The sequence below is a fragment of the Monosiga brevicollis genome, genomic scaffold (assembly GCF_000002865.3).
Source record: "Monosiga brevicollis MX1 MONBRscaffold_21 genomic scaffold, whole genome shotgun sequence".
Lineage (NCBI taxonomy): Eukaryota > Choanoflagellata > Craspedida > Salpingoecidae > Monosiga > Monosiga brevicollis.
Window position 1 is genome coordinate 94,387 of NW_001865058.1, and position 24,261 is coordinate 118,647.

At 55.7% G+C, this 24,261-nt stretch overlaps 4 protein-coding genes across 4 annotated transcripts; 1 reads left to right on the forward strand and 3 right to left on the reverse strand.

The window, feature by feature from the left end:
• Positions 1-67: 67 nt before the first annotated feature.
• MONBRDRAFT_27686 (uncharacterized protein) lies at positions 68-1,234 on the reverse strand (the record flags this gene model as incomplete). The annotated part of the gene is given in 3 exon segments (XM_001748178.1): positions 68-159; positions 710-820; positions 840-1,234. Coding segments are annotated over 3 exon segments (598 nt in total), but the record flags the coding sequence as incomplete, so codon positions are not given.
• A 1,057-nt stretch (positions 1,235-2,291) lies between these two features.
• MONBRDRAFT_27687 (uncharacterized protein) lies at positions 2,292-6,410 on the reverse strand (the record flags this gene model as incomplete). The annotated part of the gene is made up of 18 exons (XM_001748179.1): positions 2,292-2,369; positions 2,455-2,571; positions 2,698-2,790; positions 2,886-3,053; positions 3,232-3,332; positions 3,462-3,535; positions 3,636-3,790; positions 3,947-4,072; positions 4,157-4,260; positions 4,367-4,489; positions 4,587-4,812; positions 4,899-4,987; positions 5,091-5,163; positions 5,404-5,497; positions 5,591-5,725; positions 5,855-5,909; positions 6,089-6,188; positions 6,288-6,410. 18 exons carry the CDS (start codon positions 6,408-6,410, stop codon positions 2,292-2,294), a joined length of 2,034 nt encoding a protein of 677 aa, XP_001748231.1.
• Positions 6,411-7,073: 663 nt separating this feature from the next.
• MONBRDRAFT_27688 (uncharacterized protein) lies at positions 7,074-16,763 on the forward strand (the record flags this gene model as incomplete). The annotated part of the gene is made up of 11 exons (XM_001748091.1): positions 7,074-7,494; positions 7,616-7,698; positions 7,820-8,066; positions 8,174-8,361; positions 8,492-8,597; positions 8,704-14,618; positions 14,741-15,313; positions 15,448-15,533; positions 15,626-15,822; positions 15,907-16,342; positions 16,688-16,763. The coding sequence occupies 11 exons, from the start codon at positions 7,074-7,076 to the stop codon at positions 16,761-16,763; spliced, it is 8,328 nt and encodes a 2,775-aa protein (XP_001748143.1).
• On the reverse strand, positions 16,659-21,619 carry MONBRDRAFT_33551 (uncharacterized protein; the record flags this gene model as incomplete). Its single annotated transcript, XM_001748180.1, has 9 exons — positions 16,659-17,186; positions 17,516-17,824; positions 17,917-18,045; positions 18,159-18,529; positions 18,648-18,812; positions 19,319-20,069; positions 20,370-20,956; positions 21,076-21,241; positions 21,320-21,619. 9 exons carry the CDS (start codon positions 21,617-21,619, stop codon positions 16,932-16,934), a joined length of 3,033 nt encoding a protein of 1,010 aa, XP_001748232.1. The 3' UTR covers positions 16,659-16,931.
• Between the last annotated feature and the right edge of the window lie 2,642 nt (positions 21,620-24,261).

Here is a 24,261-nt window from a genome sequence, read left to right on the forward strand (position 1 = left end):
TGGGTTGCATGCGTGATTGATCAAGAGGATGATCAGTGCATGGGGTTGCTCAAGGGAGGCGACGTACTGTAGTTGCGAGTGGCAGCCGCCACCAGACTGCTGGCGGGGCTCGGGCGGATGAGCCGCCACGCAAACATGCCGATGGTCATGCCTGCACGTCTAAAGACCGAGCAGATCAGTGTGAGGTGAGGCAAATTGGAACTGAATCACAAAGCTTGGCCGTGCCGTGATTTGAAAAGTGGCAAGAGGTGGTTGAGGTGCCCGACGCGCGCGCAAGCCAAGTAGATGGTTGACAGTGCTTGCCACGGTGTTGTGAGGTGCGTCCGTGTAAGTATGAGGTCGAGAAACAACCAAAAAACAAAGAGAGAGAGAGAGGAGAGAGAGGAGAGAGAGAGAGGAGAGAGAGAAAAGTTCGGGTGCCCGCTTGCCCACACGATTTCCCGCGCCACATCCACAAACACCACCGAGCCCAAGCAAGTCGAGCGGGCACCATGGCAAATGTACGCGTGCCCCCCCACAACATCCACACAGCCAGATCATCAAAAGCAGCGATTTGGGTGCTTGAATGCCCATGCAGTGCCAGCAGACGCGGCAGCGGGTATAGGGCTCGTGCGCGTGCCGATGCCAGTGGCCGGAGGCCTGCATCACTGAACATTACTTGTGTGCACAACATCCCTTTCGGCTCTCGAACGTGTGAGGTGCTGTCCACCTCTCAACCAAAGTTGCATTTGCGCCCAAGCCGTGGGCACTCAGAGCGCCACACACACACACACACACACACACACACACACACACATTCATGGCCGCCATTTGCATGATCCTCCAAGGCCGGGCCGTACCTCACACACACACAAACAATGTGTGTGAAGAAAAATGAAAAATTGAAGAGAGTTTGAGAGAGAGTTTGAGAGAGAGAGAGTTTGAGAGATTTTGAGAGAGAGAGAGAGATTTTGAGAGAGAGAGAGAGAGAGAGAGATTTTGAGAGAGAGAGAGAGAGAGAGAGAGAGAGAGCTTGAGAGGGAGAGCTTGAGAGAGAGAGAGCTCGATAGAGATTATGAGAGAGAGAGTTTGAGAGTTTGAGAGAGAGAAAAAAGTTTGAGAGCAAGCGAGCGTTTGATCGATGGTCGGTGCGTGCGGAAAGGAGAGTCGAGGGCATGCCTTGTGCCGCGAGCCAAGAGCACCAGCAGGGCACAACGACGCTACAGTTGATCACTGAAGCCAGTTCAACGACCATCTTCATCGTTCACTGCCGTTCACGTGCCGAGCATTTTAGTTTAACATGTTTTCCTAACTCGATCTCCGTGCGTGTCAGTGGATCGTTTCTTCCCCCTCCTTCCAGCCCCCCCACGACAGGTTGGCTTATTCGCGTCACCCCTGTCTAGATCTCATTTTTTTCATGGCTCCACCTCCGCCATCATCACCGCCGCCGTCACACCCGCCGCCGCCGCCGTCGCCGCCGTGTTCGTCGCGTCACTCTCATCGCGCTTCTTCGTCTTCGTCTCTGTCTCTCTGTTTCTCTGTCCGTCCCTGTCTCTGTCTCTAGATGCCGTTCAAGATCTATCAATCTCTCTTTTCAACCTCTCCTATTCCAGCTTCTCCTTCAACGCACCCGCCTCTCTCTCTTCTCAGGTTCTTCAGCTCATGCACATCTCTGCCTCTAAGCGGCGGTGACGAAACGTTTGGTTGAAGAATGTTTTTCTGCAATGTCCTTAGGCAAACTTGCACGTGTGGGAAAAGGCTGGCTTATCAGCTTGTTAAGAAGCGTACGCGTGTGGTGCCTTCAACTCACTGACATCACATTCTTTGCTTGAAGATTGCGACATTATTACGACATCAGCACAGGTATGTAAGGTAAAGTGTGTCATTCAATACACTTTGTGTAGATTGCTACCGACCCCATGTCGTAACATCGGACAAACGAAAAAATCGGGAAAAACACAACACAAACACAGAACACACAAGATCTTGTACAGGAGCAGACGCTGGCACGTGAAGATGCAAATGAACGAGCGCATTAGGGGAGGGGCAGGCGCTGACTCATTGGGGAGCGTTCGCGCAGTCACTTATTAGGGGAGGGACGTTTAGGCACGTTCGAGAGAGGGACTCAGCAACCACGACAAGCTTGTCAAGTGAACAGCCTGCTGCTACCTCGAAACACGTCGCTTCTCTTCTTGAGCCATGCATTCATGACATGCCCCAACACAAGCCAGTCAGAAGGGATACAAATTGAGACGCCGCTCCGTGATTGCTCCAACAATGATGCATGGAGGTTGAGGCTCGAGCTGGATCGCCTAGTATCCAGCTGCCTTGCCCCCTTTTCGAGGATCAGAGGCTGCGTGCAACCGGCCGTTGGGTTGTCGCAAAACCGCCTAAGCAAACACATTCAACATTAGGAGAACCAACAACAACAGCCACAACAACAAGCCCAGCTTTCAAAGGCCATGCCGTCTTCACCTGAGCCACGGAGATTGGCATGCTCTCCGGCGTTTGCCACTTGTGCCCGAGTGCCTCGAGGCCGCGCCGAATAGAGGAATCAAAGTCCGCCTCGCCCAGAATATAGTCGGGTAAAAGCTGCATTCGAATATTATTATTGGCAATGCCATCAGACACGGGCAACACCAGATACAAGCACCACACACTTGGACTCGTGGCGAGCCCCAAGCCTAGCTTGCTTGCAAGGATACAGCCATCACAAACCTGATGATGCACTCGCGGGTTCGCGATGGCCTCCTCAATGCTTTTGTCCATGCCCAATGCCAGCAGGATAACTTGCGCCGTTGCCGTGGTGATCTACCTCAAGCATAGATATTGCCATGAGGCCCAGCCCAGTCACCGGCCCGGAGAAGCGTGCGCTTAGCCTTGACCAGTCACAACATGAAACAGACCCGAGTGCCGCCCGCCGCGCCAGCCACGAGACGAACGCGACCCTCCTTGTCCAACACAATTGTCGGCGCCGAACTAGAGAGTGGCCGCTTTCCCGGTCGAATAAAGTTGGCTGGGGAGGGACGCACCCCAAAAGCATTGGTCAAATTTGGTGACGAGAAATCGTCCATCTACACAAAGCTCGCGTCAGTTGTCCCGTGTGTTCCAAGCAAACAGGTGCTCAACGTGGGTTCAAAGCAGCGAGGCGGCGATAATGCCACGCCTGAGATCAGACAAGCGAGCCAAGACGACACGCTCGCGCCTGATCCACAAGGCGGCTGCCGATCACGGGCGCGACGGATTCCAGACCTCGTTGTTCAGCAAAATACCATCTTCCGTCAACACCTTGCTGCCCCATAGCAGGTTCACCGTCGACGTCACACCCACAGCATCGCCGTCTGGGCCAATGACTGCATCGAAATGTTTGACAAGCATGAGTCGGGTCAAGATCAGAAGGCGACGAGGACACAGGATATGGCGCCTTTCGATGGTCCAGCCTTGATGCATGGCCCCTCTGACGGGTAAGCAGGTGCACAAACCTGAGAGGTGCGTCGTGCCGGGAGTAGGCTCCACATCGTAGTGTGCACCGTAATACGAGGGATCATGAAAGGTTCTAACGCACGAGCAAGAGAAAGAAACCACAGACGTCAGGTCTCAGTCAGCTACACCAGGGATTGGTGGATGTCGAGCATGCACGCAACGCTTGCCCTTACTGGTTATCAAAGATCTTATCACGCCAGCCAACCCCGTTGCCCAAGTCAAGCATAGTTTGTTGCAAGTTATCAATGAGTGTGCAGGAGGTCTCGTTGGAGCAACCCATCCCGGACGTGCGATCTGCGGCACAACAACCATCTGCCAGCTCAGTACGCTAGAATTGCATGCGACGCATCAAACCAAATAAAAGATGAGACCAAAGTTGAAGGGCTGCTCTCGGTTTGTTTCCCTCTTTGAAAGAGTCAAGCATCATGTGAGACGCCGACTTGCAAGGCCCGACACAGCGCACGACCAGGTCGCCTGCACCAACCTTGGCATACGCAAATTTGAAAGCTTCCACAAGTCGATGATAGGTGAGTGTGTCCACCTTGTCTGCAGATGCTTCGTAGTTGCGCAAAATGTTGAACATCATGCCCAGTACGACGCCCGAGGCAGGCTACAAAGCACATGGATTCAGCTGAGTTGGGCAGCCCTGTTCGAAGAGTTGCCAGCTCTGTAATGGCAGGGGCTCCCGACACACCGCAGGCGCCAGAAGGAGTTCAAAGTCACCCCATGTCATGGTCTGGACACTTCGCACAATGGGCTGGTAGGCGGCCAGGTCCTGCAGTGTCATGCGGCCGCCAGCTACTCCAAGATTATCGCGGTGATGAGCAATACCGTGCATAAACTGACAGAGCAGGACAGGTGGGATTGCTGTGGGAATGATGGCATGCGGGCCAACGTGACCAACCGACGTTCTCGTTGATGGCGTGAATCGTGTTCTCAGCAATTGTGCCCGAGTAAAAGGCTTGGCTACCTTCTTCAGCAATGCGCTGCAGTGTGTCGGCCAGCTTGGGCATCTTGAGGGTGTCGCCTGCAAGCCAGAGACCATGTTAAGCAACGTGCACCTTGCGGCGATTGAAGCTGGCCGGCAGATGTACAAGGCTGAATTGTAAAGAGGTGGCACTCACCTTGCTGCACAAAGACACCACCAGGGGCGAGCAGAGCATGCAGAGCTTGTTGCGCCATGATTAGCTCTTGTCTGCAATGTTGTATCACAAAGGTAGCCAGGATCCCGCAATTAGACGGGCAGAAGAACAATCGTGGCCAAAAGGGGAAGCCAGAGGTGCAGGCAACAAACGAGGATTCGATGCTATTGGCCATGTGTGCCGAAACCACAACGCCTTCGCGTGCCATCTGTGCCACGATGTTGAGCAAAAGTCGGTGTCAGTCTGGGGACAGCGCATCCCTCATGTTTTGATGATGGCTATGCCCGCCCGTACCTTGATGGCAGGGGCCAGCACCTGGGCCCAAGGCAGTCGGCCATGTCGCTGCCAAGCCAGTTCTAGCCCACGCACCTCGCCCGGGACGCCTAAAAAGGGAGGGCCCCGTGGAGTTCGTCCACAACTTGACCGTCAGTGCGAATGCAAATCGTGGTACATGTGTGGTCCGTACACATGTCAGGCTCAACCTACCAACAGCATCACCACCAAACTGTGAATTACACCAGCGACGCAAGTCCGGGTCGCTGGTGCGACACACGGCCAGCTACCAAAGGGCCAGGCGGTAAGAGAAGAGTGAGTGTGAGCACCTTGCAGCGTGAGCTTGATGTGTGAGCCACCAGCAGGCGTGGCCATGGCGGGACAGGTCGTAGAGGAAAATTGCTCGGGATAGCGGACACCAATGTCCCCGTTTTGGTGCTGAGCCGGTGCAGCTTGGCAAGCACCGTGGCTGGCAAGTGCCATGCGTGTGGTTGACAAGTGCCATGCGTGGCAGCAGCAGCCTCACCATGTCCTGGGTGGCGAGGGCCGGGGCAACCTCACGAAAGTCGATGACCTCTGCATGCCCCGTGGCGTTGCGAACCATCATAAAACCTCCGCCGCTGCCAAAGGTGGGCAAGCACCAGGAAGAGGATGAGTAATGAAATGCATGCATGCACGTATGGTACATGAGCAGTCAGGACGGCGAGCCGCACCCAATGCCCGAGCTCTCGGGGTGCACCACTCCCACACAAAACGTCATGGCGACGGCAGCATCGACAGCGTTGCCACCGGCCTTCATAATGTCCACGCCCACATTTGAGCATTCGGTGGCATCGGCGGCTGCCGCACTGTGACGACAAGAAGAGAGAGAGAGAGAGAGAGAAAAAAAAGGTGAGACAGGGAAGCGTGGGAAGAAATCCGAGTCGTTTAACGCAGCAGTGGGTGTGAAACACGGCGGTGCAGGTCGCGGGACCAACCCATGGGCATAGCCGTTGCTCTTGTGGCTCCGACTGCTCAGACCGACAGCCAAACCTAAGTTGGCGCCCACAAAGCAGAGGCAGAAGTAAGCGAACAAGACAGGGGAAAAAAGTGAATGAGGGAAAGATGAGAGGGGGGCGAGGGGGGCAAAAGGGAGAGAGAGAGAAAGTGCGTGCGTGCGTGTGCGCGCGTGTATACGTGTCGGGGAAGACGACAGGTCGTGTGCGACGTACCAACGACGAGACCCAACACAACAATCGATGCTACAGTCACGACGAGCCACTGACGACGGCCCCACTTGGACCCGCCGCCCTCAGCATCAAGCATGCCATACTGCTTCCCCGTGCCAACCATGTGGCCGGTACTCAAAAATCAAGCTGAATTCTCCTGCTGAAATCTGCTGCTGCTGCCGCTGCTGCCGCTCGCCGCAACGCGCGCGTGAGAGAGAGAGAGAGAGAGAGAGAGAGAGAGAGAGAGAGAGAGAGAGAGAGAGAGAGAGAGAGAGAGAGAGAGAGAGAGAGAGAGAACAAGTGAGCGAAGGCAGTGAGCTATCATAATAATGTCAGAATTTTATTGCCGTCCATCCAGTGTGGATTGTCAGATGCTTCAAGGGGCGTTGTTACGCACGGAAGTGTTTTACAGACTTTTGCCGGTGGAATTGTGAATAAATGTGGAAACATGGATGATAGAAGTTGATAGTTAAAGAGTATGCGACTGATTATTCATAGTTACTGAAGAATATTACAAAAGTTTTAACAATGCAAATTATAAAACTATTAAGAAGATGTAGCAAAACATTGAGTAATAGAGTCTGACAACTAAGAAGATGAAGCAAACATATAACATATAGACGGGTAAAAGACCAGTTGTTGTTGGAAAATATCGAGTTGTTGATGCAGTTTATCCAACTCGCTGTGGCTGCTTGTGACTCCGACCGCGACCGCGACCCCGACGCGACGACGACGCCATCAAGCTCGATCGTTGCTGCTGGTGCGTGGCTGTCTTCCTTGCTTCTCCATGCCTTGACCCGTTTGTTGCATGCTTCCTAGCCTCCACGTGCCATGGTAGGGTCAGTGACGGCAGGTCAGTGACGGTGGTGGCGCTGATAGTGGGTGTGTGATGTTTCAGGTGGTAGGGCGACGAGAGGAGCGCGCCGTCGTTCGTGGGGCTTGAGGATGAGACCCTCGTGGAGCGCTGGTCATTAAACAAGCTGCCAACATGGCCGTGGCAGCACAAGGCCACCGCCTGTCCTCGCTCAGTCTCCTCGCTCTGGTCGTTTTCCTCTCCTGCTTGGCGCCGGGTCGAGCGCAGGCCTGTACCGAGTGCATTCGCTCCCCAGCAGCCAACGAAACGTTTTACCTTGATGATCCCAACGGAATTGTCTGGCACACCACCAACGCCACTGATCGCAGCGTGATTGTTCGCCTTGCCAAGGCCGATGCCAACTCAGCCTCGGGCTACAGCGATGTCCTTTACAACGGTGAACCCATTTTGCGCGAGACGGTGACGCAGACACTCGGTCTCAACCAGCTGGTGCACACTTTCACCGTCGACCCTGGCACCAACTTTGTCATCCTTGTCACTGACGCCGTCACCAACGAAATTTTGCTCGTCTCCGACCCCTTTGAGATTGAAATCGGTCCGAGCCAATGTCCGCCCCTGCGCCGCCTTGTCTCAGGTGGCACACCCCTCACGTTCCACATGCAACCTTTTGCTCGTCCCTCGCCTTCTCCCCGCCCCCACTTCCCTATTATGAAAAGACCCGGGTAATGTCATCAGCATCCCACTTCCACCCGAGGGCGCCGTGATGCAGCTCGATCAAGAGTTTCGACTCGTCGTGAAAGTACGTTAGCTTTGATCTACACCGGCCGATAAAGCTCGTTGTTTCTGTGCAGACTTGTCTGCATATCTGACCGCCTGGCTGGACTTGGCCTGGCCTGGCCTGCCGGCCATCTCTTCTGTAGAACCTTGAAAATAGCGCTTATCAGAACGATACCTTGATTTTCGCCATCATCTGCATCTTTGAAAACGGAACCAAAGCTAGCTTGTCGAAGTGGGGCGTCATTCGCTCTTCCATCGATGCTAGTGACGCTAAGGTTGAAGATGCAGATCGGTCTGTTGCGTACACAAGGTTGCCAATCACCAGTTTTCGCTTTGCCGTGCTGTTGGACGGCACGGTTGTAAGCGATGGCCATGACTGGTACTTTCCAAGTTAGTTGGCGGCTCGAGCCTTGCACCACGCCCACCTGCCTCATCGCAAGGCGTGTTCGGCCCCGCCGTCGCCCTCCCCTCATTGGTGCTGGTGGCACTGCATACAGTGTTCTTTGCGGATCCCCTTTCCCTGCCCACCGTCCTGGAGCCCGGTTCTGTTTTTAACATCACCATCCGTTCTCTGCATTTGATGGGCAACGACGTACTGCTTCGACTCGAAAGCCAATCCAACCCAAACATCCGTGAGACTACCGTTCTCGCGAACCCAGGAGCCAGTCGCACCTATCAATGGACTGTACGTCTTCTTCCTTGTTTCTGCATCCTTCGAAATATCATGCAGCTTTCAGATTGACTCAGCCACTGCGTGCAACGCCCATGGTGACGGCGCACGCTCGCTTTCGTCACGGTTGCCGATGCTGTTGTAGGTCCCTCACCTTCCTGCTGGCAACGACGAGTACGAACTCTACATGATCGTCGCCGCCTTTCCCGCGAAAGGATTTACGATCGAGAATGACCTGACCCTGGCTGACAGTGCGTGTCGATATCAAGTCCCATACCAGCGCCCACCTGGCTCAGTACTCCAACCCTCATGTTGTTGCTCCTTTGTGTCCCCTCGTGCCGTGTTCTGCCCCTCTAGCTCACACGCTGACGAGCTCCAATGTGCCCTGGCAGCGTTGTCAGTTGGCTGTTGCCAGCTGGACGGCGCTGCGCTTGGGCCCTTTCACCGCCTCCCTGCGATGGGTCTATGATCATGCTGCACAAGCATCTGAACATGTTCTGACTCTAGTCAGTGGGACCCCCGACTATGCGCTGGCTACCATGCTCCCCGCTCAGTTAGCACTGGGGGATCACTATCTCCTACGCATCGCCCAGGCAGAGAACAGCGGCGTTTTTACAGACGTGCTCGAAGCTCTCTCTGTGCTCGATGACGCTTGTCGCAACACGTCCTGTGGTGGTCGGGGCAACTACACAAATGGCCGGTGCATATGCCCTGCAAGCCATTATGGGCCCGACTGCGAGACAGAGGCCTTCCCCACTCTTGTTGGGTTCTTGCACCAGCCACACCAGGCGCTGCGCGAGGGTGATGCAAGCAAAGTCATGATTCTGAATAACATGACTTTGGAGGCCTGCATCAATGCATGTGCGCGCACGGACGAGTGTATTGCCGCCACCTACGCGCAAGGTTGGACCGATGCCGCCCTACAGTGCCGGCTGGTGGTCAACATGAGCTTGGCAAGCCTGGCGTCAATCGAGCGATCGAGTGTGGTGTACGATATGTTTACCAAACACCCGTGCAACGTGGACAACTGCTCGCTCTGCACAAGCGACGGTGACACCTGCCTTCGCTGTTCCAGCCCAATGAGGTTGTGGGATAACCAATGCCTTGTCGACTGTCCGCCTGGGACGCATCTTGACATCGATTCACTTACCCATGGAGAAACGTGCACGCCCTGCCCACCGGGCACCTTTGCACCCGTTGCAAATGCCGCAGCTTGTGTGGATGCGGCCACCTGCGCACCTGTTGGCATGCAATATGAAGCTCGCGAGCCCACTCCCTCGTCAGATCGCATCTGTCTCAATGTAACCGTCTGTGCCGCTCATGAGCGACCCATCATCTTTGCTACCGAGGACACGGACAATGTTTGTGCCAATGCCGCCGTTCCTGTCGAGTTTTACCACCCAACGCTGGGGTTCAAATTGGGTACCAGTAGCTTTGATCACCGCTCTGGCCGCTCGACTCAAAATCTGACCCTGCCGTTGCAATCCCCGCTTGGTGCCACTGGCTCATTGACCGCCCACCTTGGTCGAACCATGACCACCTTGGACGTGGGCAGCCGACCACCTTTGGCCAATGTTGCCACCACGGCGCACTTGCTTGCCAACCCGGCGCGTCTCTCCGCCGACCGTCCCGTCCAAGCCTTTCTTCAAGGTGTCTGGAACGATACCGGTGCTTGGGTCCGAGATGGTCATGTGTTGAGCGCTAGCTTGAGCCCGATTGACTTTGTCGCAGCGGATCTGCAAGCCACTTGCACCAGCGACATCCGTGGCGGGTGTCAAGTCACGTTTGCCGTGCCGGCTCCATGGTTCGCTGATGCTGGGGGACTGGTTCGCTCGGCGGCTCTCAGGAATGCCGATGGCACGCTTGCCGCCCATATCTCGCTGTATCCCAGTGTCAACGCGAGTGCGCAGCCCGAGGCGACGGCCGCCGGTATTGTAGCCATCGGACAGATGCGTCGTGCGCGCCCAGGTACGACCTACGACGTCACCTTTCGTGTCGTCGTGCCTCACAACAGAAAGCTGGGTGGTTTGACACTTTCAATCGTGTCCCCCGACACCCTGGTTGTGGATTTGCGTGCGGCCACCGTGACTAAGCTCTTCTCGGACCTGACGCTGCAGAGCGCTGCCGGTAATGGTACCCGGCTGGTGCTAGCGGGTGTCTTTGCAACGGCACCAGAAGAGCGCGTCATTGAGCTGGTGCGCATAGCTTTTCCCGTGGCATCGCAGGCTGAAGCTGGTCCGCTGGTCCTTAATATGACACTTGTCAGCCTGGTTGATGATGCAGCCAATGAACTGGTGGCCGATACACCCATAGCGGTCTTGGATGCAGCAGACTCGCTGGCTGGACTGTCGAGCACGGTGCGAAGCGATGGTCGCTTACGCATTCTGCTAGACAGCGAGGAACCCGTGGCTGTCTTTGTGGCAGGAACCGACCAGCCGCATCACCTCAATTGGGCGCAGCTTGAGGCTGGGGCCACCCCGCCTCAGGGTAACCTGCAATCACGCACACTGTCATCTTGGGGGGCGGAGACAGCTCCAGCTCGACACTGCACCAGCAACGAAGACTCGCTCACGCTTGCCCCGGGTTGTGACACATGGATTGCAACGGCCAACACGAGCGGTGTCGTGACCATCAATGTTTCGGCCGGCAGTTTGACGGCACAGGTTCGACTTGACGTGGTTGGGCCCACCTTGCCGTTGACCCTCATGGCACTGCACCCAGCGACGGCTTTTGCCCGCTCCAGCGTGGAGTTGCGTGCCATTAACGGAACAGATCTTTTCCAGGTGGCGGACTTGGTATTAAGCACGCGCTGGCGTGGCTTTGCGACCAACGTTCAGCTACCCATTGGTAGCACTGGTCGTCAGCTCGTTTGCATCGGTGACGACGTCGGTCTTCGTCTCGTTAACGATACCATTTCCGTCTCTGCACCTGGTATCTGTCGACTAGCAATACACGTTGATGGGCAAGCCATTAGTACCGAAATTGTCCTCACAGTTAACGACACCAACCCTGTTCAACCTCGCGGCGTTATTGCGCATGTTGTGACGGGGCTGGAGTCCGAAGATCCAGCCGTTTGGTCTAGTTACACTGACGTTAGCACTGCAGCAGTTTGGCCCAATGCAAACTTTTCAAAGGAGGGTCAGCAGGGCCGCCTGGCTGTATACGGCGCACTGAGCGACGGCAGCATCCTGCCCCTGTCTTTGGGCACCGGGCCGAACACGGTAGTCCCTAGCCTGCGTCAAGCCGCAGCGGGCGTCGTCCAGCTGGCTCTTGACACTTATCGTGTCGACAGCAACGCCCCAAACGCGTCTCTTGACTCCGCATGGTTGGGCGCTTCAAACACAACTGTGGCTCGCGGGGAGGTTCGGTTTCAAATTGCACTGCCGGCTCCGGTGAGCCTGGAGCTTTTTGTATCAGACGTGCAAATTACCCGCAACGGCAGCGTGGCCGCGCGCTTGGGGGTGGCAACTCAAATCACCGTAACCGTGATCGTACACTACGACGATGGTACCCAGCGTGCCGTGCCCAGCACGGACGACCGACTCTCACTCGCAGTAGACGCTGGTCAAGCCATGGTGAGCGGGGCGGAACTTCGGCTCGTTGCATCGGCTGCGCCCGGCCCCTTTATGCTACGGGCCAACTTCAGCCATGGCAACCTTGCGACGAACCAAACCCTGACAGCAGTTGAGGCGGTCGCGCTTGCAGGACGGCTGCGCCGCTTTCCCGTGCCAACCGATGTCAATGTGACCAGCCTCGCTCGAATCGGTGCCACGGCGATCTGGCAGCAGGCCCGCGTGGAGGTCGATGCTGTCCTGTCCGATGGCTCACGCATAGGCGTGTCGCATCGTGATGACGTCGCCGTCGTATCTGCGACGCCTGATCGGGTACAAGTGTCTTGGCTCTCAAATTTGTACGTGGTGACGCGTTCACCCGGTGGGGCATTTGGCGCGGCTCAGATCTACATGTCTCTGGATACGCTGAATGCCACGCTATCTTTGACTGTTCTTGACTCGGCCGTTGCGGTTGCGAGCATTACGGGTCTTAGTTTCCCAACAACGTTTACTGGTTCGGTCGGCACCCAAGCTTTGCCATCATGTTCTGTCACGCTTGAGGATGGCAGCGAGTTGCCCGCCAGCTTCCTCTTTGACGAGACGACGGGTCACCTGTTGCTTCCTGGCCTGTTTGAGTTTGGTGTTTCGAACACTGCCAGTGTGACTGTCAACGCCTCGTCGGGCCTCGCGACCCTTCTGGACAACGACATTGTGTCCAATGCGTATGGTGTTCAAGCTGTGCGTGTCGATGCCGAACCCGGGGTACGGGAGGCCGTAAGTTTTGCTGCCAACCTGGCAGCTGCGCCAGGTTTGGCTGATATCGGCGCCCAAAGTGGCATCCCATTACCCACGCTTTCGGTGGGCGACGTGGTGGACGTGCCGCTGCTATTGCATTTTGGCGCCGTGGCGGTGGAGGGGGCTGCTGCTTCTCTTAGCATCTTTTACAACGCCACGGCTTGGACTGTGCTGGACGTGGTTGCTGCGCCGGCGTTTGCGGGTATCGTGGCCGCCAACGGTCGCTCCACTGGCGTTGTCAACGCCACCGCCATTCTTCAAGGATCGACCGGCGTGTCCGGTCTGCAGCCAGTGCTGCTTCTGACCCTGCGGGCTGAGGTGGCTGGGGATGCAGCGCTCAGCGTGCGTGTGCTCTCATTCACTAATCAGGATCAGGCCCCGATTGGAGACGCGGTGCTTCCAGCTCTCGCACCCGCCGCGGCGGTACAGGCCCGTGTCACGCCGGCGGTTCTTCGCCGTCGCCGCGCCCTTACCTGTTCCCAGACCGAAGCAACGGCCACGTGTCCTGCCTCACGACCGGCGGGTGATGCAGATGGCAACTGTTGCCTTACGCCATTGGATGTCTTGTATCAGCTTGATTATATCGTGCTCGCCGAGCTGGGCACCCCGTTGGCGGTGGAAGCATTCCAGCTGGCGGGACTGGATGCGGATTTGGATGGTGTTGTTGCACTATCGGATGCCCTCCTCACGCTGCGGGCGCAGGCTGGCCTCCTTGCCTTTGCGAGTGAACCTTCCGTGGCCGTGCCTGCCTTTGACGGCTCAGGCTCGTGCATGCTCCAGGTCAATGTGACCCTGTCGGCGGCACAAGACACATTTCTGGCTGTGGGCGAGACTTTTGTGGTCTTTATCCTGCAGGCGCAGCAAGACCAAGAGCTTGCGGACGGTTTGAGTGCTAGCTGGGTCCACCGGGGTACCTTGCTAGAGCCGCAGGCCGGAAGCTCAACGACCGCCCAGTTTATCAGAGGCGAATTACTCGAAACGCAGGGCATGACTCGTGCCGTTTTTGGGGTTGAGTTGGACAGCCGTCTGAGCCTGGCACAATTGGGAATATCTTATTTTCAGGGCAGCAATGCAACCCTTGAGCGGCAGGCTGCCAACCTCGGCCCTTGGGCACGAGACAGCAGCTCAGCTGAGTTGTACGCTGCGCAATCAGTGCAGCTGATGCTACCCACCGGGGTCATCGAGCGCGTCGTCTCGCCCTATGCACCCCCGATTGTGGTCAACCACACATCCTCAAGCGCGACATGTCGGGCAGCGCGCCGGTGTGGAGCAGGGGAATACACGGCCGTGAATGCCACGTTGACTTCGGATCCCGTGTGCCAACCAGGACGAACCTGTGCGGCGTTTGAGTTTGAGACGTCGCCATTGCGGGAGTACGAGAATCGCATCTGTGCCAATGCTAGCGTGTGCGACGCGACCAGCCAGTTTATTGCGGCGCCGTTGACGGCAACCACAGATCGCACGTGTGCTACGGCCACACCCTGCAAAGCACACGAATACCAAACCATGCCCAAGCAGGCAGAGACAGATTTTAGCTGTGCCAATGTGACGGAATGCAGAGTCGGGGAATACACGTCTGCTTCACCGACAGCGACGTCAAATCGTGTTTGCCAGGCCATTGTCACGTGCGGCCCTGATGAGTATGAAGTGACAGCGCCCACCAACACCTCGAACCGCGTTTGCGAGCAGGTGCCAATGTCAACGCCCCCAGCTCGGACGGTACCGTCAAGCAATAATCGCACCTCGGCCACTGGCCTGATCATCATGGGTGCCGTGCTGGGAGGCTTACTGCTTTTGTTTTTGCTGGCACTTCTCATTCTATGGTGCTGGCGTCGACGCCGAGCGAAAAAGCCAAGTAAACCTGCGGAGACGGGGGATTTGCAGCTATCGCCGCTGGAAATCGAGCAGATTGAGTTGGATAAGCAGGTAGGCTTCTGTTTGATTGTTCTGAACTTCTCTGGCTCCCTCTTTCCGGTGCATATCGTCTCGATTCCCAGCCGTTGCATTAATCCGATATTCATCTTGCTCTCGCACCCACCTTGTCGCAGGGATTCTCGTCACGAGGATCATTTTATCGACGCATGTCTGAGCTGCCGGAAGCCGAACGCCGCGCACAATTGACCCGTCTTGAGGGGGGCACAAATCATCGGCACTCGCTGCGGCTCGAGGATGATTTGGACAGCTTCAAGCCACTGACCTTGCAGGAGACTGATACCAACCGTTTGGCCATGACCAATGTCACGTATGAGGATGTAGAGGGCGAAGCCGAACAAGCCAACCCGGCATATGGGGCCGCCTTGGGGGAGCAGGTCAATCCGGCGTATGGTACAGCATTGGCTAGCGGCTTGGCAAATCAGAACCCAGCGTATGCACAGTCCGGCACGCCGGACGGCAATCACGCCTATGACACGGTGCCTGGTGCTCGCCTCGATGCGCAGTACTCGGAGATTGAGGGCGCATCCGAGCAAGTTAACCCGGCGTATGGCCGCACACCGGACCAGGGTGCGGCTCACTATGAGGTAATTCCCAGAACTCGGCCAACCCTACAACGCCAATCTGCCTCAAATGCATCTGAGCCCGCATATATGGACAGCCACAGCCTGAGCTATGACGAGATCACGGTGGGTTGGAACGTCCTATTCTTGCCACCGTGGCCGTGTCTGTGTCCGTGTCTGTGCCGTGCCGGTGTCCGTGGGCTTGAAATGAGCGCCGAAACCAGCTCATGGCTCGTTGTTTGGGGGCAATGTATGTGTAGTTTTGTTCTGGCAACACCAAGCGGCGCACGCGCGTCATTGCTGCGGGCATGTACGAAGATATCGAGTCTGGAAACATTCTCGTGACGTACGTCTCAGCTTTACTTGTGGGCTTGTTGGATCAGGGAAGTGCGTGCGTGAATGGTCCCGGCGTTAGTGCTCATCATGCTTGGGTTACAGGGCGACAAAGGAGACGCGTCGAGCGTTTGCAGCAGATGCCACAAACGTGTCGCATTATGACTTGGTGCCCGCTGCCCGCAGCGGGCCTGGGTATGACGAGGTGCCCGGGCAGCGTGCGCAATACTTTGATCCTAAGACTTTGAGCTCAGGTTCGCAAGGGCCGGCTTACTTTGACCCCGCAAAACTGCGTTCACCTGGTGAGTCAACGTGGCGGTGGCCAGTCACATTGGAACATGCCCGGTGCTCCTCACATTCTGCTCACCAAGTTGCTGTGTGCTCAGCTCCGGAAAGCGAGCAGCCTACGAGCGGGCAGACGGAATACCTGGACGTTCAACCCAACAAGACCTCGGACAAATCTTTTGCCATCGACTTCCGTGCAGGTTATGACGTGCCTACCTTTGAGCCGGGGGACAACGGGGCAGGCGCTGGGCTGCCAAACGCCTCACCGAGACGGCCCGAGTATGATGAACCATCCTTTGCTACGGAGGGTCTGTATAGCGACGCGCAAACTCTAGGCCGTGACAGCGAGTACGAGATGGTGCAGCCACAGGAGTACATGGAAGTGCCACGTACCGCAATCTTGCGCAATCCCTTGTATGCGGGGCTTTTGTGTGATCATGACAAGCAGGTGTCACGACAGAACTCTGAGCCGTCCCGACCCCCGTCACGCTCTCGGCCCCCTTTGAGCCGAGGCGACTCCGGGCTGACCCGGCAGCCGTACGTTGCTGTTTTGCTTTGTCGGTTGGTGTTGGGTGTACATTATCTCTTGTCGGCTCACACGATCGTGTGTTGCGTGCGTACCCCATGCCTTTCGCCAGGGTCACACGTCAAAGCAGCACCGCAAGTCAAACCAGCTTGCTGTAAAGCAATGATCAGTTATATTCCGACTACATGACTTTGTATGATTATTATGAAAATGCCATCATGTCTCGAACACGAAAGCGAGCCCTTGTGCAGAGTCTGACCACGTCTGAGTCGGGCTCAGGCTTAGCGCAAACAACATAGCGAGATATCAATAATTGATGCCGTCAAACACGGTCGCAGATCGATTTGTTGATGCAGAGCAGCAGCGCTCCACTCGGCAATAGATTATCAGGAAAACAAGTCAGCCAGAGGTCAGCAGCAACAAGAGAACTGACAAAACGAAAAAAGGCTGACAAAGAGTGGCACACACTGAAACGTTCTGGGGCTTGCCGAGCGGTCGTGGGCCAGAAAAGCCTTCCAAAGCAACCTCCCGCAGGGAGCGTTTCATCTTCAGGGCAAAAGCAGCAAGCAGTCTCGCGCAGCGAGAACCAAAGGGCTTTCTTTACGCATCGCTGTGTTTTTTCTTGCTCTTCTTGTGCTTCTTGCTCTGGATGACAAAGTCATCTTTGGTAGTGGCCGCTGAGGAGGCTTTGGGCTTGGATGCTTCCATTTTGGCCTTGAAGGCCGCAACGTCCACGTGCTTGCTTTCGGGAGCGCTGGCCCGATTCCGCTTGGCGGGGCGATCAGCCTCAGCCGGTGTTTCATATGCCGACTGGCGTTTTGCTTGGTTCGCGGCCGCCTTTTGAGCTGCTTGATCCTGTTGTCGCAACGGGGTCACAAAGCATGAGTGGGCGTTGGCTCTCGCACGCAAGACTCGACTTGGGCCATGCTTCCGTCAATGATGACAAAGCCAAACAACATGAAACGAAAATTCAACATGCGCACACAAGTCGCAGGGTGGTGGTGGCAACTATCATCAGAATGATAACTTGCAGCATGTGCACTCGGTGGCGCATCAGCTAGAGCTAATAACAAAACCCATCACCTGATAGGCACCTCCACCCCCACACTCTCTCACACACAGAGAGACACAGCCAGTAGCTCACACATGCACAATAACATGTGCACAATGAGGGAGTATCACACCTTTTTCTTCTGCGTAAGGGCGGCTTGACGCTCTTCAGGCTTGAGAAAGTATTCACCGCTCTCGAGCATGAGATCCTTCTTCGAAGGCTGAGGAGCTGGGGGAAAGGGTGTGTACTCTTTCTTCTTAAACTTGGGCTTTTTGCGTTTGATGTTCGACGTCTTGAATTTGGGCAAGAATCGATCCCAGCTAGCTTCCTTCAGAGCGTCGTTGGCCATGAGTTCACGCTTGATCATCATGGCCTTGATGTTGTACACGGGATGAATGTTGTTCATGCAATCCAGCACGACGCGACGTGCTTGCTTCAAACCCTGAGGATGATGATGCGAGTCGGGTGAGGCATTGGCTTGACAGGGGGGGGGGCCAGGCAAATTGTTTAAGACTCTCGAGGGGGAGCACTCACTTTGAAGGGGCCCATGCAGGCGACCGTGTTACCCTGCACAAGAATGTAACACTCGGTCAGCAACTCAATGGCTTTCAAAGTGGCTCCGTTGGGGCCAATCAAACGCTGGCGCCGCTTGACAAATCGCTCCTGCGCGTCAGGGGGTTGAGCGTGAGAGCTACATGTTGGAAAACAAGCAGCAGATACGAAGAAAGAAAGCCTAAAGAGCGAGGGAACTCTTCAAACGGGATGAACTGTCTGACCTTGTTGCGCACAAGGCCATTGATTTTGATGATGTCACAAGCGACGTCGTCTTGGAGGATTTTGATAGCGTGCTCAAAAGGTACGCTTCGAGCAAGAAGCTTGATAAGGTCGCGAGCCTTGAGGATAATGTAGGGATCCCACGTCTTGCGAGTTGTGCGCACAGTCATGCTGCCCTCGATCAGATCGAGCTCGCAGGCAATGTGGAGACGCTTAAGCTCCGATGTGATGCGCGACCAATGCTCGCGAAGGTACTGCTCACGGTACTTTGGGAAGAGGGTGCAGAAGGAGGTTTCGTCAACCATCAAACCCTGTCCCATTTCCTCCGTAAAGGGCTCAATCTTCCAATGATCAATGCCCTCATGGTCCCAAGCTGCAGCAGCGGCACGGATGAGGAAACCGGGCACCGCAGCCCCCGTATTTCTTCAGAGGCAGGGGGAGGGGGGGATTGCTATTATTTTTTTTGTGTTTTTTTTCTGGCATAGACTTACGTTTATCCTTGCGATATCTCTTGTTCTTTGGCACGGCCGACGCCTCAGCGGGGCCATCGGCCGCGGGCGCCGCAGCGGGGTCAGTGTTGGCGTCAGCCATCTCGTGGTGCACCGGCAAATGCGACGAAACCACGTGTCGATGGAAAATATCGTTTGGTAACACGGCTGCGGACGAAGTCAGTGATATGGATGATGTGAGATTTGTCAGCCATCACAAGGTCAAAATGTGTGTGTGTGTGTGTGTGTGTGTGTGTGTGTGTGTGTGTGTGTGTGTGTGTGTGTGTGTGTGTGTGTGTGTGTGTGTGTGTGTGTGTGTGTGTGTGTGTGTGTGTGTGTGTGTGTGAGCAAAGCACCATCAGGTTCCGACAGCGATCAAGCTCGGTGCCGCTGCTTCGGCGCAACAGGAGCGAATTGCAAAGGTATCGTGGTGTCGGGATCTGAGATCGATTGGTCTGCGGCTGCTAGCAGCTACAGTGTTTGCATTAGGCGCACTGCTTGGCACAATCAATTTGGTAGGCTGCCTCTTGGGAGTGAAGAAGTATGGCTTTCATTCATGCAGTCAGCTTTCAATACAACGCGCAGTCAAAACATGATAACACGGCTTTAACAGAAAAACGTGGACAGAAATTGGGTCAAGATCGGCAAACACACCCTTGAGTTGGCTCACTTACGAGGACTTCCGGTCGCCTTGCCCGGCACAGAAATCTTAAACTCAGACAACAGCTTGCACTTCATACACAGATCGGCAGCGTCAGCCAGGTGAAGCTTCTTCAGCGCAGCCACCAGCTCCTGACGAGAGTCGTCATCCTCTAAAAAGTCCTCCATGACACGTGCCAAAGCAAAACCATCGTGCTTCTTGTCCATCCTCGAACTTGGCACTGCACCCACGTGACGATACGGCTTCAGCGCCCTCGCCTCCACGGCAAAATTGCAGACATAGACAGGGTTGTCGACGAGAAACCGGCCGAGATCAAAATCAATGAGAAAGGCCGCTGGATGCCCCTCCCAGGCACTGCAAAAAAGAATGTTGCGAGGGAGAATGTCGCCGTGCACAAAGCCAACGCTGTGTATGGCCTCCAATTGGCGGATGACCTGGGCCAGTTGCTCGAGCTTGCTGGGGGGCGCCAGCTCCACGTAAGGGTAGCTGAGCACATGCACGGCAGTTGCAAGCTTCGTCACCTTCCACTCCTGATAGAAGGAGCCCGTCACATCCAGTTGAGCGAGCTTTTCCAGGATTCGGCCGTCGGGCGGGTGGCGGCAATCTGCGGCACGTAAGCCATTGCTCAAAGCACTGCAGAGGCCTGACAAGCGACCCCAGTAGTCAAAGTGCTTGTACAACACCTCGAGTTGCTTCTCGTCGCTGTAGACCTGCACGCTGGGACCAAACGATTTGTGCAATTGCAAATCTTTCTCGCAGAGGTCCTTAAAAGGGCAAGGAAATGGTTGTCGAGGCAAGAATGGCCGCGATCTTGTTCTCTGCGCGTCAGCCAGCAAGCTTGCCTGATCACCAAGCACAAACTCCTTGCACGCTTGCAAGATGCACTCGACCTGCCTCGAATTTTTGTACAAGCTTGCACACCCGAGGCGCAAAAAAAACACTCCGGAATACTTCTTCTTTTTGTTGGCACTGTCAACCCCAAGTGATGGCAGAAATGATGGTAAGACTTTCTCGACCGCCGCCCAGCGCTCACCAGAAATCGTCAAGACCAGGTATGCGCTCACATGGTCTCCCACCACGTTGATGTTGACAATGGGCCACTCTGTGGACTTCCGGCCATCCAGTCCATTGGACTCGCTGTCGCTCTCATACCGTGTAGCAATGGCTCCCAGTCGCTCGAGTTCATTGGCAACCTGTCCTCCATATTGATGGAAAGGCTGCTTGTCCTTTTTGCACTCGCCCATGACAACAACGTGGTGGTTCTGGTCAAAGCCCGCCCAATCGACATGGGTGTTCTTGTCGCCAATCGAATATTGATGGACAAAGTCCAGGCCAAAGTGGTGCTGCAGCACGATAGTCAGTCGGGAAGAAATGTCGCTCTCCCGCTGGAGCTGAGACAATCGGGAATGTCGCTCAACATCGACCGCCCACTTGAGGTCTTCAATCAACTTCTCGTCGATCGTCCGCTTGCCATCCGCGCAAAGCTCATCGATGCGCTTGACGATTTTCGCTGCGTAGTAGTGGTGGCTGCAGGGAAGCTCTGCGACGATGCAACCGAGCTTTTCATATGCATCGGTCAGAGTCGGGGTAGATGAGGGCGCTACTGAGGGCATCGCGTTAGCAACTGATTCTCTTGTTTGCCACGTAAAGCCTGCACACGTGCAATCAAAGACGGTCATGTGAGTGCGGTGGCTCACCAACTGTATGCAGGTGCACCCAACAATGACCGACAGCAGACCTGGAATGGGTGACACACAACGTCAAACACACCTTTCAAGGGAAAATGTTTCTTCATCGTCTGGGGTGAGGTTTCGTTGTTGATAAGACGGACGACAAGGTCCTCAAATGCATCATCACTGAATGCCATCATCTTCTTTCGCAGGGCCATGTTGTGGGTCGCAGTGAGGCCGCAAAAGATGTTTTCCAAAATTGCGAGCTAGTGAACGCAGATCAAGTGAGGCTGGCGTGCGCAGAGGTGGTAGGTGGTCTCACAGCGAGACGGAGCACGACAAACCTTTTCACTGCACAACGTCCGTTTCTTTTCGAGGCGCGCGGCTTTGCGCTCTTCGGCGTACAGCCGCGCAGTTTCGGCCTCGGCCTCGGCTATGCGCGCTTTGGCCTCGGCTTCGCGCGCTCTGGCCTCGGCTCCGTGCGCTTCGGCTGCTGGCTCTGCGCGCTCTTCGTGTGCTTCGGCTGCTGGCTCTGCTCGGCGCGTTTCAGGCTCACTTTGGGTGGCTTGCCCTTCGCTTTCAGACTGCCCAGTGGCTCTTTCCACAAGATGCAACCGCTGCAGGTCATCCGATGGATCGTCCATGATGCGGGATGCCAAAGAGCAACGCCCCACACCCCTTCCAAGAAAAAGAAAAAAAAAACCAAGAAGAAAAAAATAAAAGAAGAAGAAGAAGAAAAATGCAAGTCGACAAACCTTTCCCGCCATTTCCAACGGCTTCTTATGCGCTAAAATTAGATGATGGCGGGTCTCACAGTGGTCGAGAACTTTTTTTTTTGTACATGTAATTGTAATTTCGTCGATGCCGAGTGCACAGGGTGCCAAGGCCAACAGATCATTGGCCAAGCTCTTGGCTGTCGTGGACAAGTGCACACCTGTCTCCAACGACATTGATGCAAACAAGTCCGTTCATTCCTTGACAAGCGTCTGCTCACAGACGCATGAGCTGCGCCGGTAAGCCTCTTGTCGATGCTGGCTGTGTATCCGGATGTATGTTTTTTTTTTTTTTTTGTACTTTCAACCTTCTGCATCTCGCCCAGCCCCTTGCTGACGCTGTTACTTGGACACAGGTATAACATTTACAAACGAGGCATCTGCACAGCTCGCACCTCCGGCACCAGCTGTGACAGTTGGCGCCCTGCACCACAGAAGTCTGCGGCAGCCATGCCACAGCATACCACAGCATCCCATGCCATCAAACACGCCAGCTGCTACATCTAGCTCTGGAGCTACCGCATCTAAGACACGCGAGCCTCTGTTGTCCACGCAGACCGAGGCAGCTGCTGCTGTGCATATGCCCAACACGCGAGCCTCTGTTGTCCACACAGACCGAGGCAGCTGCTGCTGTGCACATGCTCAACCACTCGCCGCCGACACCTTGCGATCCCACGGCCCCCAGAGACGGTTTTTCGTTTGGCACGAGGCGTCACTTACGTGCGCGACACCAGAATCAGCCAGTCAGTAAACGTCGCGTCAGGCGCAGGCAGGTGCTAAATGCGTTTGCCACGCGGCCGTTGACGCCCACACCTCCGCCAATGGCAGCCGCCATGCCCAATGTAGTGCCGTTGGCTCCAACCTCGCAGGATCAGCCACATCGTCAGAGGTCAAAGGTAGGATGCCTGCATTTGGACTCCAGCTTGTCGTGGAGCACATCGCACGGCTGTGCGCGCGATGTTGGAAACGCCTCACTGTTTGTGCGCGGCTTTGAAATAGATTTCACAAAAACGGTTTCCAGACTTTTGTGGATCCGCGGGGCCAGGATCGGCTGCCAGGGAAGACTGCGGTGACCTTTGCTGCAGTCACCGTGCTCCCCTCTGGCGTGTCAGCAACCATAGGGCAACCAAACGCTAACCCAGCAGATGATTGGAGAGAGCACAGCCACGAGCAGCAGCCATCGCACCGCAAGAAGAGGCAGTTGCGACTCGTACAACAACTGGCTGCCACGTCTGATGAACAAGATCCAGCAAGCCAAGCTTCGCAGCGCGAGTTTTCCACAACATCAAGTCATGTACACCCGGGCGCGCGCACCACGGGATGCGCGGCGGAGTGTGGGAGTGTTGCCGCTCTGCGTCCAACGCCTCCGGACTCGGGTCTCATTTTTTCCTCTGTTCGGCCATAATAGCTATGCCGCGTCAGTGGGTGCCGTCCACTTTCAAACATCGGCCAAACAGAACAAAGGCATTGAAGAAATGTTCAAGGAACTCACCAAGGGTGTGTGCCCTTGTTCCTGGCCTGGCCCTCGTCTCTGTTCGCGGGCATCTCCTTTGCCCGACTCGACCCTGGCTGCACCTCACCGCTTATTTTTCGTGCACTGCCGTGGCCACGTTTGCAGCCATGCTCGCACAGCACGGTACCACGGACTCTGGGCGTCGACGACGAGATCCACACCGTGTTGAGGTGGAGGAAGACGGTGGCGCCTCTGCGCAGGCGGCAGCTGGTGGTGGATGCTGCTAAAGCCCGTTGACTTGCCAACGATCGATTGTTCCTCCTTTGTTGATCGTTTGCATCTGTGCCTGTTCTTGTCTTTCTTGGATCGCGCCACCTCCTGGACGCAGAAGAAGGGGATAATGCTTTTAGACGCCTGCCCGCGCACCAAACACGGCAACCGTGACAATGTGTCCAGCCAAAGGCGTTGACATTGCCCGCCTGCGTGATCCATGTCCAAGGGAGCGATGCTCTTCTCTTCTCTTTGTTCCTCGTTTTCTTTCCCGTGCGTGTGCTTTTCTCTGTTGCCCAGCCTTGGCGACCTTCCCCACGGGTTGTCGCCTTCAAGGCAACAGGGTGTGTTTAGGTTTCATTGCTGGCGTCTCTCTCCTCCAACTGGTCCGTCGTACGGACTTTGGAAAGGACCATGGTGGCGTGACGAGCTTACATGTTAATGTACTTCTTTGTGTCCTTCTGGCACCAGGTGCATGCATACCTGTCATTGTATCTCTGTCCATTCGTCTGCCGTGCCTTCTACCTCTTCTTTTCCCATCCACCTCCCCAAAAGAAACACCTCCTTGCACTCTGAATTCATTCTCCTTCCTCCAGTGCCCCAGAAGCCCGATGTGCCACCAGTGCAAACATTTCCCTTTTGCCAGACTGTTCTAAACTGCTGACCTTCAATGCTGTTTCAAATGAGCCGTTACCGGCGTCCTCCTCCCCTTCGCTCACCATGGCGGAGTGCAGCCTGCTGTCCTGGACTCGGAAGCGCAAGAAATGGAGTCAGGACGGTGAGAGGAGGA